This window comes from Anoplopoma fimbria, chromosome 9 (genome assembly GCF_027596085.1).
Source record: "Anoplopoma fimbria isolate UVic2021 breed Golden Eagle Sablefish chromosome 9, Afim_UVic_2022, whole genome shotgun sequence".
NCBI lineage: Eukaryota > Metazoa > Chordata > Actinopteri > Perciformes > Anoplopomatidae > Anoplopoma > Anoplopoma fimbria.
Genome location: NC_072457.1, coordinates 23,283,401 through 23,296,642, shown reverse-complemented (window position 1 = coordinate 23,296,642; position 13,242 = coordinate 23,283,401). Strand labels below are relative to the sequence as shown.

Genomic DNA, 13,242 nt, shown 5'->3' with positions numbered 1-13,242 from the left:
CTTGGAGCACTTGGAACAAATGCTTAAAGATCTCAATGCTGTAGAGGAAATATCATTCAAATACTTATGGATTGACAATGTTAGAGCTTAAATATAATATAATATATCATATCATTAGACAGAAGGATCCAAACTGAATAGAATATTGGCTGTGCTATATTATAAAGACATCAGGAACAATTCAGTCACCATACACGCATTGCAACATTAGTCATTTACAGAAATAACAAAGCATAACAACAGTGCACTAAACATTACAGAGCTGACCCTTCCCCCTGACCTTTGTCATCTCAACTCATCACAGCTGTGGAAACGTGCACGACGCCGTGGAAACGTGCACGACGCTCTTTCTGAACAGGCGATGCTGTCTGGTGACAGATGCCTTCAGGTGCTCTGGCAAATAACGTAATCGCATCATAAGATACATGACCCGTACTATTTGGACAGTGGAATAACTGGTGCATGGAGATTTATGATCATGGTTTGTCACATACAATAAAAACAACAGCATCCTGATCATTTTGTTGCGTGATTAATGTCATAGTTTTTCTATGGTTGTTATCAGGCAAAGCATCCCCCGTTCCTTTTTATAGCCATTGGTTGGGACCGTAGGGAGAACGCAACGGGGGTTTTCGAGGTGTTCCTGAACGCACCATCCATGTGTGCTCACTGTGCTGAAGACTCGCTAGCTCTGTAGTATCACGCACTCTGACACCGACAGGTCCTCAAACTATCACAGCAAACAAGGTAACGTTGCACTATTGTCCTACTTTTTGTATATGTGTGTGTTTTGTGTATGTGCATGCAACTGATAAATGTTTTGAATACTTTTACAGCAGCAGCTAAAGTCAGGATTTAGAGATTTGATCCGGTAGCTAACGAGCTAGCCACATTAGCGTTGTTTTGAGTTGGCCGGTTAGCTTTAGCTTTATCTTCATTTGTTTTTCTCGCCATTCGTCCGCCATGCACCGCTGTGCCTGCTCTGTTTGTGATGCTTTGTTAAAGGAGTGGGGTACGAAGAGCAGGCAGAGTAACGATGCTTTAATGTGGGTTGATAGTAAATCGTGACTCGCGTTCAATTGTTAGCTGCTAGCCTGCTAGCTAGCCGGTTTGAATGAAAGAGAGGGACGCGCAGTATCACCGGCGGCCATCGCCTCCAGTCGGCCTCATTGTAGCAGCTAACGGGGTGCATTTATCAGGTGTGTCGTTCACAAAGGCACACAGGGAAAAGAAAACACCTCTTAAACTCATTTCACCCAAGAATGAGTTCATGAAGTGTAGGGTTAGCTCGGGCCTGCTAACGTTAGCCGAACGACCCCCACAGCCAAATATCGCGAGAGTTGAGCGGGTTCTGGATTATTGTCGCATCAAGCTGGTATCAACAGCATTTAACACCTTGAACTCCACATGTAGTTTATTTAAATCAAGCTTATATTCAGCCTTACTAGATACTTGATTATTTTAAGATTCCTGGTCATATTTATTTCTAGTAAATGTATTGTAATTTAATAAACGACCTGCCTTTCTTTTATTTATTTATTTATTTTACCAGGACACCTTCTCATTCAACTACTTTGAAGAATCTAAAATATAAAACATATTCTGGTTTGTTGAGCATTTGTTTGTTTACCACATCATTCCATATGTGTTCCTTCATAGTTTGGATGTCTTCAATATTAATCTACAATATAGAAACAAATAAATAAATAAAAACCATTGAATGAGAAGGTGTGTCCAAACTTTTGACTGGTACTGTGTATTTTTTATTTATTTATTTATTAGCTTGAACATTAAAGAGGACTTTTCCCACAGTCCTTTTGGTTTTGGTAAAGTTGTGAGTATCAGAGTTGCTGATTTTTCACTTTGTTCACACAGATGGCAGAAACCGACGTTGATAATGAACTTTTGGACTATGAGGAGGATGAGGAGCCCCAGGGAGCCCCTGAGAGTGGGACCCCAGCAAACAAGAAGGAAGTGAAGGGGTCCTACGTTTCCATCCACAGCTCAGGCTTCAGAGACTTTCTCCTGAAACCAGAGCTGCTCCGGGCCATTGTCGACTGTGGTTTTGAGCATCCCTCAGAAGGTGAACAGCATTTATATTTATACAATTGCTGTATAATAATATAGGACCTACCCCTATTCACAAACTAATTTCTTATATCCTCCTGAAATTATCAATTAATCACCAGATGTTTTTGAAAATATCACTCTTTAATTGCCATTTTGTTTCATTTTTCAGTCCAACATGAGTGTATCCCACAAGCTATCCTTGGCATGGACATCCTGTGTCAGGCCAAGTCTGGTATGGGAAAGACAGCAGTGTTTGTACTGGCCACCTTGCAACAGATAGAACCTGTGGATGGTCAGGTGAGTTGGTCATAATTGGTGTTCCCTTGCCTTTCTTGCTTAAGAGTCATAATGCCTTCAGTTTTGTTCGAGGATGTGTTTACATTAGTGCAATTCTGTTTTTGTAAACCCTGCGTCCTCTGGATTACATTTTGTTGCGATCAGATGTTGGTTGAGTTCCAGCTGGCAATACAAAAGCACAATATGCAATTAATAAGACTAATGTCCTCTTTCCTTGTATGATAGGTGTCTGTCCTTGTAATGTGCCACACGCGAGAGTTGGCCTTCCAGATCAGCAAGGAGTACGAGCGCTTCTCCAAGTACATGCCCACTGTCAAGGTGTCGGTGTTCTTCGGCGGCCTGGCCATCAAGAAAGACGAGGAAGTCCTGAAGAAGAACTGCCCTCACATTGTCGTAGGAACTCCAGGACGCACCCTGGCGCTCATCCGCAACAAGACCCTCAACGTGAAGAACATCAAACACTTTGTGCTTGACGAGTGCGATAGGATGCTGGAGCAGCTGGGTGAGTAAGAGGACCACAAGAGTTATATGGTGGATGTTAAGAAAGACGCAGCTCTGGTGAGGTTTGTGGACCGTATGTGAGACGGTGGAGACTTCAAGTTAACTTTGGTATTGTTCTGAGAATTCATATCTCTCGTATAGTAGTGTAACATAATTTCATGTTTCATATGCTCATATATTTTTAGTCTTTCTCCATTGCATTGTCACTAGCTTTTTTTTGGGTTGTAATAATAGCCATGGCTAGAACCTTTCTATGTTTTTGTTTTACAAAACCTTTCTATGTTTTTGTTTTACAAAGAAGAATCAAAATGCAGTTAATGTAACTAAGAGTATTATTATTTCTCTCTCCGACAGACATGAGGCGTGACGTCCAGGAGATCTTCCGGGTGACCCCCCATGAGAAACAGGTTATGATGTTCAGTGCCACGCTAAGCAAAGACATCCGCCCTGTCTGTCGCAAGTTCATGCAGGATGTGAGTTATCCTTGAGATTTACTACTTTTAACATTCTACCCACTGTACTTCTTTCTGCTATTTTTTTCCAGTTTTTTTAGAGTAGATATAAATGGAGCTGCAGTTAAGATTCTCTCTGATATTCCTGTTATGTCTAGTCAACAAATGAGATCGTCTGGGTAGTTCAGTGTTTGTTGCAAAGCCCCTCTGTGCTTTGCCCACTTGTGGCTGTCGGTGTCATAAGTGGCCATGTCCGAGGGGCAGAGTGATCCTCCTGTGCAGCTTTTGCTGGGTCAGGACAGTCTGTCTTCCTGGTTTTGCTCCAGTCCAGGAGAACAGGTTAAGTGAGCCACTATGTGCAGTAAATTTGCTTCAAGTTCAGAAAACTGAATGAGGTTGTTTATCTCTCTCTGTGTGTGTGTGAGAGACTAACGTTTGGCTCTTGTCTCCTGCTGTGTAGCCCATGGAAGTGTTTGTGGATGACGAGACCAAGCTGACGCTCCACGGATTACAGCAGTACTACTGCAAGTTGAAGGACAGCGAGAAGAACCGAAAGCTTTTTGACCTGCTGGATGTCCTCGAGTTCAACCAGGTACAGCTGGAAGTTATGTGAATCAGTTATGTTTCGGTATTTTTAATCTGTCATAGGGCTTAATTTTAAGAAAGTACATCTGCAGCCTTGTCCTTCTTCTAATCATTTTCAAGTGAAGAGTTTCTTGTCCTCTAGAGGGAGATATTTATGTTGATTTCAGCTTGTCTGTCTTCATTGTTGTCTTTGCCATTCCCAGCAGAAATAAGCAAGACTTTTTTCTTTCTGTTCTTTCATAGGTGGTGATCTTTGTTAAGTCAGTGCATCGCTGTGTGGCTCTGTCCCAGCTGCTGGTGGAGCAGAATTTCCCCGCCATCGCCATCCACAGGGGCATGGCGCAGGAGGAGAGGTAGGCATCTTTTGATTTTTCAACCGGCTTTATGTGGGAAATTGATATTGTTTTCTGTGCTTAGTCTCGCTTTGGAATATTATCTTATTTATTTCTGTGTTGCTCATCCCCCTCCCCCCCAGGTTATCTCGGTACCAGCAGTTTAAAGACTTCCAGCGGCGAATCCTTGTCGCCACCAACCTGTTTGGCCGAGGCATGGACATTGAGCGAGTCAACATCGTCTTCAACTACGACATGCCAGAGGATTCTGACACATACCTTCACAGAGTAAGTCCAGCTATAATATTATTTTATGTTTTTCTATATCAGACCAGTGTACTTTACGATCGCATACAGCAGAACCCGTTTTGAGCCCTAACTCCTTTCTCTGTTCCTCAGGTGGCCCGCGCTGGCAGGTTTGGGACCAAAGGCCTGGCCGTCACCTTCGTGTCTGACGAGACCGACGCCAAGACCCTGAACGACGTCCAAGACCGCTTTGAGGTCAACGTAGCAGAGCTACCAGAGGAGATCGATATCTCCTCCTACAGTAAGTTCTGTTCTAGCATTTGGCCAGTCTGTGTACGTGTGCACTAGTATTACACTCTAATGTGTTTTCACATTCATACATCATCTCTCCACTGTTGACATGATGGATGCATTAATGCTATTTTCTTTGTCTCTTTGCAGTTGAACAGTCCAGATGAGTCTGAAGCGTCTTTCCAGTGACGATTGTGTGTGTGTGACCCTTGGTGTTGCTCTATTTTGGTAGAGTAAAGAGAACCCCCCCTCAACATTTATTTGAAAGCCCCGCCTCCCACCATATATGTTGGCAAGTTCATAAAGATAAAACGATTTTTTTAAAATTTCTTTTAATTTTATCATGTCTTTGCAGGATGCTTGTTTTAGTGTTTTCCTTGTTCAAACATGGATACATTGTTTTGGTTGCAGAATTAAACTTTTTATACCTTATTTAATGGTGCTGATCTTTTTTAAACATTGACGTGTTTTCAGATGTTTCATTAAACATACAGCAATTATGAAATACAAACCCTGTGTTGTAGTTGACTATCCTCACAAGCAGAGGGCGCCATTGTTAAAGTTTTAAGACCTAGCCTCTGTTTTACCAAACAGTTTACTACTTTGAAAATGCACAAGTTGAGCTAAAGTAAGAAACCTCGCATTAAACATGGATGGAGCAACAAAACGTAGGACAGCTACACTGCAGTGTCTTAAGTCACAGAAGTGTATAATTGTTACAATAATAAAAACTTGGATCCAAATTAAGAAAATATATTTACAGAAAATACTGTGATCCAAAACAATTTCTCAAATGCAGGTTATTGTAAGACATCCCTCTGAGCTGCATTTAATGGAAAAACAAGAAATCAATTGGTGTTGGTCCAGTCCTTGCTAAACAATGCCAGTTCCAGATGGTGTTCCATATCATTTCAACAGTCTGGTAGTTACAGAGGAACACTGTCATTCATTGCCGTGTGTAAATATAAAATGGCATGTCAGCTTTTTAATAAAGAAAAAAATAAAGAAGTCCACATTTTCTTTCCCTATAAAGCCGCAAAAGAAGATTTTGCTTGTCGCTGAGTAGTCACAGTGCATTGTGGGATAAGGAGTCATCCACCGTCAGTGTGGGAGCCTTATTGTTGCAGGTGAGGTGATTATGCACTGCTGTCATAGTTCTAGTTCCTGGGTTTCAGTGCTAAACAAAGTGCTTTGTTGCTCTTGTAGTGTTTCCTCCTCTCAGGCTGATCTGAGGGTCTCAAAAAAAGAAAAGAAAAATCCATCACACCTGAACCAGCATCCAGTCCAATAGTGGAGGAAGTCCAGGGGCGCCTCAGGGCTCTGATTTAGAGCCCATGTCTGTTTTGAACAGGAGCGGGCAAGTGAACAATCCACTCCGGTCACACAATATTATCACAAAACCGAGGCGGCCTGTACTCTTCACTCATTGGGAGCCAGATGAGATAAAATGGCCCCTTGTCTTAAGGCATGTTCATTCATCAAGAAAGTTGACCTCATCACATTTAAATCAAACAAAGTCCTCCTCAGTACTAGTCTGTGAACTGGTGTGTGTCTCCATACATCCACTGCTGTGGAGGGAGGGCCACTTCGTTGAGGTGGCCGCAGTCGTCGCTGCATTTACACGACTGGATGAACATGGCCGACCTCCGGAAGCGCTCGCCGTCCGGGCAGACGAAGGTCACGGGTACAGTGCGCGTGCGGCGCGGCGAGCAGCACCGTCCGTCCGCACACACGCCGCAGTAGTTGGGTCGGTAGAGGCGGGCGCTCACACACTCTCCGTAGGACAGGCGGATGGGCTCCGGGGCCTTCTGGGTCGGGGTGCACTTCTTCCCTTTCTGTGGTTGGATGATAAAAGCAAAACGATGCGTATCATAGTCTGTATGATAGTAATTGTAAGTGTTGTTCTATACTGGCTTCAGTAGCAAAAAAATACCCAAGTCATATGAAGATTTATTAGATTTATTTGAAAAAAATCTAATAAACTTTGATTTTTATCTGCCCTGTCCTTTTACGTAACAGCAGATTTAAGCAGCTTTGCACTCAAACTCATTAGTTTCACATTAAGAGGGCCAGACTTCGACTTGTTTTGCCAAAACAAGGATTGAGAAAGGGATTATTTTTAGATTTAACCGATTCATTTTCAGATTAAACCCGTTATTTGATATTTGAGTGGTCTTTTCTGTGAAACACACTGACACCTATAATTGCCCTTGGGCACCAGAGCTCAGTAGAGCCGAGAAAAGAGCTCCTAGTGCGTGTCCAACATGGAGGATTAATATAGACACACCACTTCCCGGGACTCAGAGTACACAGACGGGGCCTAGCTATGGACAGTTGCTTGGCAGGAATGCCGGGGGTGGGGGACTATATTTAAAAAGGCGCCTGCTAGCCACCAAAACACCGCTGAGTAAATCAGCACTGCCCAGTTCCCACTGGATGCAGAGCTTTCCCAAAAGTAGCGCTAAAATAATCTCCGTTCTTAAACTGGGGATAAAGACGGCTTTAGCACTAAGAGCAGATTTACTCAGCGCCAAAGGGTCAAACTTTATATTCTTTGCGGCACAGATTTGACGTTTTCTGTCTGCTCTCCCTCTGCTCTGTAGTTTAAAAGATGGAAACCAGGAAGCAGAGCAATAATGAGCATGTATTGGTTTTCCCCCTGCGTAGTTCGACATGGATAGATAAGAGGAGAAATAATTCCTCATGGATGCGTTATCACAAGTGGTTTCGGTTTCACTGTGTGAGAGATAAGTTGTCGTGATAAGATGCTATCTTAGCAGCATTGAGTGAACACTCGACCTCTGCTCTCCGTCTGTCTCCGTTCCAGTTCAAGTCAAGTTCAGCCTGCCTCACCTTGGCGGGGACCGTCAGGCCGCGGCAGTGCCGCACGGTGCAGATCCTCGTCTCTCTCTCCAGCTTGCACTGAGGGTTCTTGTTGGTGATGCGAGAGGACACGCCCATCCCACAGCTGCTGGAGCACTGGGACCAGTCCGTGGTCTGAACTGGACACTTCTCCTTCAGATGGTTCCATACTGAGACACGATGGAGGGTGGAAAAGAAAACATATTGATTAGGTCAATGGTTCTTAACCTGGGCCTTAGACTCCATCAAGGAGGGCACAAGATAAATCTGAGGGATACGAGAACTAAGCAGCAAAAAAGGCATTTTATGCTACACAAAACATTATTTTTGCTCTCAGATTCTTCTCTGATCTTTACTCTTTGGCAGTGTAGCTCTATGGATGGCAATGTTGCCTTTTTGGTCCACTAGACTGAAATATCTCAACGGTACTGAATGGCTTTCCTATGAACTTTGGTATTATCATTCTTGATGCCCAGAGGATGAATCCTAATGACTTTGGTTACTGGTGACTTTGTGATTCTTCCATTTTCTATCTAGTCTACCTATTTGGCTCATGTCATAGAGTGCTGAATGGAATGAGTCTTAGAAGCCCCAAAATTTGCACTTCCATTGAGTTTTTTAATGGCTTTTTGATTAGATGATTAAAATAAGCTTTGTGTTCAACACAAGCTTAAGAGATTGAAACGTTTTGTTCTACTATATTAAAATAACAAGTGGCTAATGAGACTACAGAACAACATCAGCTCCGCCTCGTTGTGTTTACTTGCGCAAATGCAAATGTTGTGTAGTTGGTTTATAGCCTAACGGTATCTTTCTTATTTGGAAGATTACATGCACACTTCAAAAATCATAAAACTAGTGTTATCTAGACGATTATCTTGGTGAACAAAACGTGTAAATATCATAAACTTGTGTTTGCCACTGAGCTTATTTTCTGCAAAAATCCAAACCCACAGGCTCTTTGTCGAGGGAACCAATGTGATGGTAACTTCCAGGGTTGGCCAACAAAAACCCTGCAACACTCTTTAAGCCTTTAGCCTCACAGCACCACTGTGACCAAGTACAACCTCACAGAGCTGCTAGTATGGATGCAGACTCTTTTTTTCTTCTTCTTCTTGTGCGTGGTTGAATTATTTATTTACTCTTCAGTTAGACATGCAGACTATGAGAAAGGGGTCACAATGGACTGAGCATTGTTTTAACACTAGACAAGAAATTTGGGAACCACTGAATGTTAGCTTTACCTTTTTTTTTATGTAAAAGTATTTTAAGAATATTATAGCACCCAATTTGAAACTTGGAACTAAATTTGAAACCAACAGGACCCAAATGTTAGTGAAGCAGTGATGATAAACACTTAATATTCCCCTCTCAGCCTCCTTTCCCCTCACCAGGCAGGTGTTTGTAGCCGTGTTCGCTCTCCCAGCCGCTGGACTTGACCTCTGCGAGCTCGTTGGTCAGCTCATTTTCCGGCTGGTGCTGAAGTCTGGGCAGGTGCTGTTGTGGTGGAGGCGCCTGCGGTGAGAGATAAGATAAGATGAGTGCTGAGGAGTCCAATAATCTTTTATGTTGTCACAGTGTTATCACCATGGCGCCCTGATTATCTAGGGATTAATTCAGGGCACACAGGCAGAAGTGTTTATTTATTGAATTCCAAATATTCTGTACTATAAGCTTCTCCCTGATGATTGATGCTTAAGAAAAAAAAAAGTTAAAAAAATATATATATTCGTATAACTGACTCTTTCATCCCTATCATCTTTTGTTTTCTACATAAAAAAAAACACCACAGCATTTGATATTGCTGAAATAAATTCCAAAAAATAGGTTCCCAAGTGTGTGTCAGTCACTCAACCAGAAGGGAGTTCTATGCCATATTACATGACTAAAACAGACCTGATGCTTAGGTGGGAGCCGCCAGGTGCCCTTGTGGCAGTCCACGCTGAAGCAGCACTGCCCGGGGATCCTGACCAGCCGTGGGAAGGGGCAGGAGGGAGAGGCCGGGGGCAGCTTGTTGGTGCAGAGGGGGGCGCAGCCGACGGCGCCGTCGATGCAGGTGCACTGGTGTTTACAGCCGGCCCGGAAGCTCTCGCCGTTCTGGTAGATCCTACCGTTGTACTCGCACGTGCGTCCCTCTGATTTTGCTAGAAAGAGACATTTCATTCAGCTGGAACTAAACACTGAATGGCAACAAACTGGCTGTTGCTATGCATAAAGTAAAGGGCAATCCCTCCATGGGTTGGGGATCACAGAAATGCATCACTCAGTTTCAACAGGACATCTTTTAAAGTCTAATAGGCAAGTATGTTAAGAGGTATTTACCATGTGCTCATATTTCAACAGCTGATGATCAAAAAGTTTCTCCTGACTTGACCAAACAACTGCACACAATGACTTCACACGGCAACAGAGGACCACTGAGACCGAAAGGTCAGTGGAAATAAGGACACAGGAAGTGTCAGACTCCTTGTCTCCGAAGCGTGGAAGAACCAGCTATTCATAGTTTGTGGGGCAGCAGCGGCTTGGTGCAGATGGAGAGTGTATTTTTATCTTTGAAACCCCCTGTTGCTGCCATAAAACATCTACAACTCATTAAAATACCACCCTGTCTTGTTCCCGGAGGTTACATGTTGCTCAATCACTGGGTTATGACGCTTTTGGCAAGGAAATGGTCAATTCAGTTCCTTGTTACCATTGTTGCACATGGATTTTATAGGCCTTTATAGCAGATCACATTAACCTTATTCATTTTAGATACAGGATTATTTTCCTATGCATGTTAATACTATGTCCTCCATGTGGTGAGTGTATTCCCTCTCTCTCTCTCCAAAAATACATTTTTTCCCTCCTCCCTCACCTCGACAGATGCCCAGGGCCACGGTCACATCGTTGCCGTAGTTACACTCCAGCCCTTTGTGGTGGTCGCAAGGCCTCACAGGGCCGCAGTCCTGGTTAAGCTGTGCGGCACACACCTTGCAGCACCCACATCCGTCTGGCACGGCGCTCACTCCTGGAGGGCAGGCCAGGGGCTCGTCGGGGCAGTCGCACACTGCTGGGCAGCTAGCAGTCACCTGGAGGGAGGCGGGGGGAAAGAACAGAGGGAGATTACTAAGACAAACTCCATGCCAAACACTACTAATAACTTTACTGGAGAGGGTATGGCAACCAGGGTGCACTAGCCCCTGCTGTACTTCCAATATAACATTGTGAAGATGAGCTCCTACAGTCATTGTTTTATTTATTTCTGCATTGTATCATAGGCTCCCCAGGGTTTGTGACTGATTTTTTTTAAATTCTTCAACAGACAAAGCCCAGCACTAAACCTCTACAGTAAGTCAAGTCACTGCTGGCCAGTAAGCCCAGGGTGTCTAGACAGCTCCGGGTTTGTACCCAGGTCCCCTGCTGACTCGTGGTTTGAGTCATCGCTCAGCACTAGAGTCAACTTGTTCCATTTTGTGGGAATCAACATGTCACTGTACTTTAACAAAAAAAAAAAAGGAGACATGAGTAGGCATGCTGATCACCAGGAGGACGAACCTCTGAGGAACTGTACTGTTATAGTTACAGTAATAATTATGATAACCCCACCTAAACTTGTTTTGCATTCACTGTTTAGTCTGGCAGACTAAACAGTATAGTTATAGTTATATAGTTATTAATCTGGTGTTAAAGATGAAACATGTGTTAAAGCTTCTCCCAAGACACAGTTGTTTACACCAGGGGAGGTTTGTGCTGTTCATACTCTGGAGATCAAAGTTGAATCTCATGTATAGGTCTATCCAAAGCAGATTACATATTAAACTAATCTTTATCTTTTAAAAAACACTTCCTCTTAGAACACTCACAGCTGCACGCGCGTCTTACCTGTGTGATGACGGCTGTTGTCAGTAGGGTCAGGTAGATCAGAAATGCCATGATTATCATAGAATAAAAATAAAAATAATGATAGAATAATATCTTCAAGCTACAGTCCACCAACCGGCTGAGAGTCTTAAGTAGTTTCACACTGAGTTTCAGGCTCTCGTGGACCGCAGTCCTTGTTTTTCTACCGGGACGAGCGTCTAAAATCTTATTTATACTCCGCTGGTGAGCCCAAACGAGACCCCGCCCCTCTCCACGCCTCTAGCCAATCAGCACGCAGGCACCAACACCGACATTCCAAACGGGCGTGGCTTCACCGCGAGGACAGCTCGCTGATTGGTGGGCGTGTTTTTTTGGAATGAATGCAGCCATTCATAAAAATCGCAGGGCCGCTCTGTATTTATTTTATGGGTTAAAAATTAAAATGTAACAGCCGCTTTCAAGTCACACTCAGGCACATTCCTGCTTCTGTGGCCACCGCTCTCCTAACACTAAGTAAATATATTCAGCTGGGCCAGACAGCATTGGTTACATTAATAGGACCTCCACCTCTAGGAAAAAAAAAAAAAAAAGAAGAAGAAGAAGAAGAAGAAGGGGGGAGGAATTCCCTCTGTTTTTCCAGACCAATGTAGGTGCCAGAACAGAAAATTAAAGTGGAGTGTATTAAGCAAATAGTTAGATAATAGCAGCTGTCAGAGAGCGCGAACACACCCATCGCAGTGTGAGAAAATGTGTTTCCATAGATTTTTAAAAAGGTACATTTTGATTGTTTTGCTGTTCATATTAAATCCAGGTGCACCCGTCTGTCTCTGACTATTATTTCTGACCACATGGTGCTGACATGGGAGTGATGAGGATATGATCACTTGGAAAGAATGGTGGATTATTGTTTTAAGGGCAGCTCATATGAGGGTTGGCCTCCTCCTCCTCCACCGCTGTCTTCCTTTTCAACCACAGGTTTTCAGCCACACCTGCCCTGACACAGAGACCTCCTTTGATGAGAGAAATGTGATAGGCAGAGGCTTGAAAAGTTAGGTTCCTGCTATGAACGTTCGTGCATAGCTCTGGCATAGGAACTAGAAAAGCAAAACATCTCCTATGGTGTCTGGGCCTGGGCTGTGGTGTTCTAGTTGCTGGGAAATCTTTGTGCTGGTGAATTAGTTGAACCTCACCCTCATACTGGAGGTGATGTTCTATGTATATTCAGTTTCAGGCTTAAAATAGGTGATTGAGATTCAGTTTTACATTTGGGTCAACCTGTACATCACTGGCGGTGACTGGTGCTATTAATTTATGTTTTCGTACCTGTTGAATATAATATAATGCATGTTTTGTTCTGTATTTTTTATTTTGCCTACATGTGCTTTTCATAACTTTTCTTATTCCAATAATGTCTTTGTAGTTTTCTCTGTTTAATTAAAGAAATTGTAGTTTAGCCTTTCACTGCACAATGTACGATTGTGTATCTGAATTTTGTTGTTGTTGTTGAATTTAATGCATAAAGAAAGAAAGTTAGACTTTTTTTCATGACTTGGACAGGCTTCTTCTTCCATGTGACAAAAGTCTTAATTCAGTCGCCACAACATGAACTCTCAGGAGAGATAGAGATGAATATCAGGTACAGACACAGTAAACATTCCCAGCTGTTCATCTTTCCTGTTCCTCCCCTGGACTAAATCTCTCTCCAGCCTTATGGCAGGTTCACAAAATATATGATTCACTGATTTGATTTCAGTCCTCACAAA

General features: G+C 43.2%; 2 protein-coding genes across 2 annotated transcripts; one reads left to right on the top strand and one right to left on the bottom strand.

The window, feature by feature from the left end:
• Positions 1 to 435: 435 nt before the first annotated feature.
• LOC129095797 (ATP-dependent RNA helicase DDX39A-like) lies at positions 436 to 5,206 on the top strand. The gene is made up of 10 exons (XM_054604357.1): positions 436 to 747; positions 1,876 to 2,083; positions 2,240 to 2,367; positions 2,593 to 2,869; positions 3,223 to 3,341; positions 3,781 to 3,912; positions 4,149 to 4,258; positions 4,381 to 4,525; positions 4,637 to 4,784; positions 4,925 to 5,206. The coding sequence occupies exons 2-10, from the start codon at positions 1,876 to 1,878 to the stop codon at positions 4,939 to 4,941; spliced, it is 1,284 nt and encodes a 427-aa protein (XP_054460332.1). The 5' UTR covers positions 436 to 747; the 3' UTR covers positions 4,942 to 5,206.
• Positions 5,207 to 5,918: 712 nt separating this feature from the next.
• Positions 5,919 to 11,664, bottom strand: LOC129095798 (CCN family member 1-like). Its single transcript, XM_054604358.1, has 6 exons — positions 11,501 to 11,664; positions 10,494 to 10,707; positions 9,533 to 9,780; positions 9,028 to 9,151; positions 7,628 to 7,806; positions 5,919 to 6,609 (listed from the first exon to the last, which is right to left on the bottom strand). The coding sequence occupies exons 1-6, from the start codon at positions 11,558 to 11,560 to the stop codon at positions 6,304 to 6,306; spliced, it is 1,131 nt and encodes a 376-aa protein (XP_054460333.1). The 5' UTR covers positions 11,561 to 11,664; the 3' UTR covers positions 5,919 to 6,303.
• Between the last annotated feature and the right edge of the window lie 1,578 nt (positions 11,665 to 13,242).

Coding starts and splice junctions, on each gene's coding strand:
- LOC129095797 (XM_054604357.1), top strand. CDS start 1,876: ATGGCAGAAACCGACGTTGATAATGAACTTTTGGACTATGAGGAGGAT. Junction 2,084..2,239: donor TTTTGAGCATCCCTCAGAAG/GTGAACAGCATT, acceptor TTCATTTTTCAG/TCCAACATGAGTGTATCCCA. Junction 4,259..4,380: donor GGCATGGCGCAGGAGGAGAG/GTAGGCATCTTT, acceptor CCTCCCCCCCAG/GTTATCTCGGTACCAGCAGT.
- LOC129095798 (XM_054604358.1), bottom strand. CDS start 11,560: ATGATAATCATGGCATTTCTGATCTACCTGACCCTACTGACAACAGCC. Junction 9,152..9,532: donor GGCTCCCACCTAAGCATCAG/GTCTGTTTTAGT, acceptor CTCTCACCGCAG/GCGCCTCCACCACAACAGCA. Junction 6,610..7,627: donor GCCTGACGGTCCCCGCCAAG/GTGAGGCAGGCT, acceptor ATCCAACCACAG/AAAGGGAAGAAGTGCACCCC.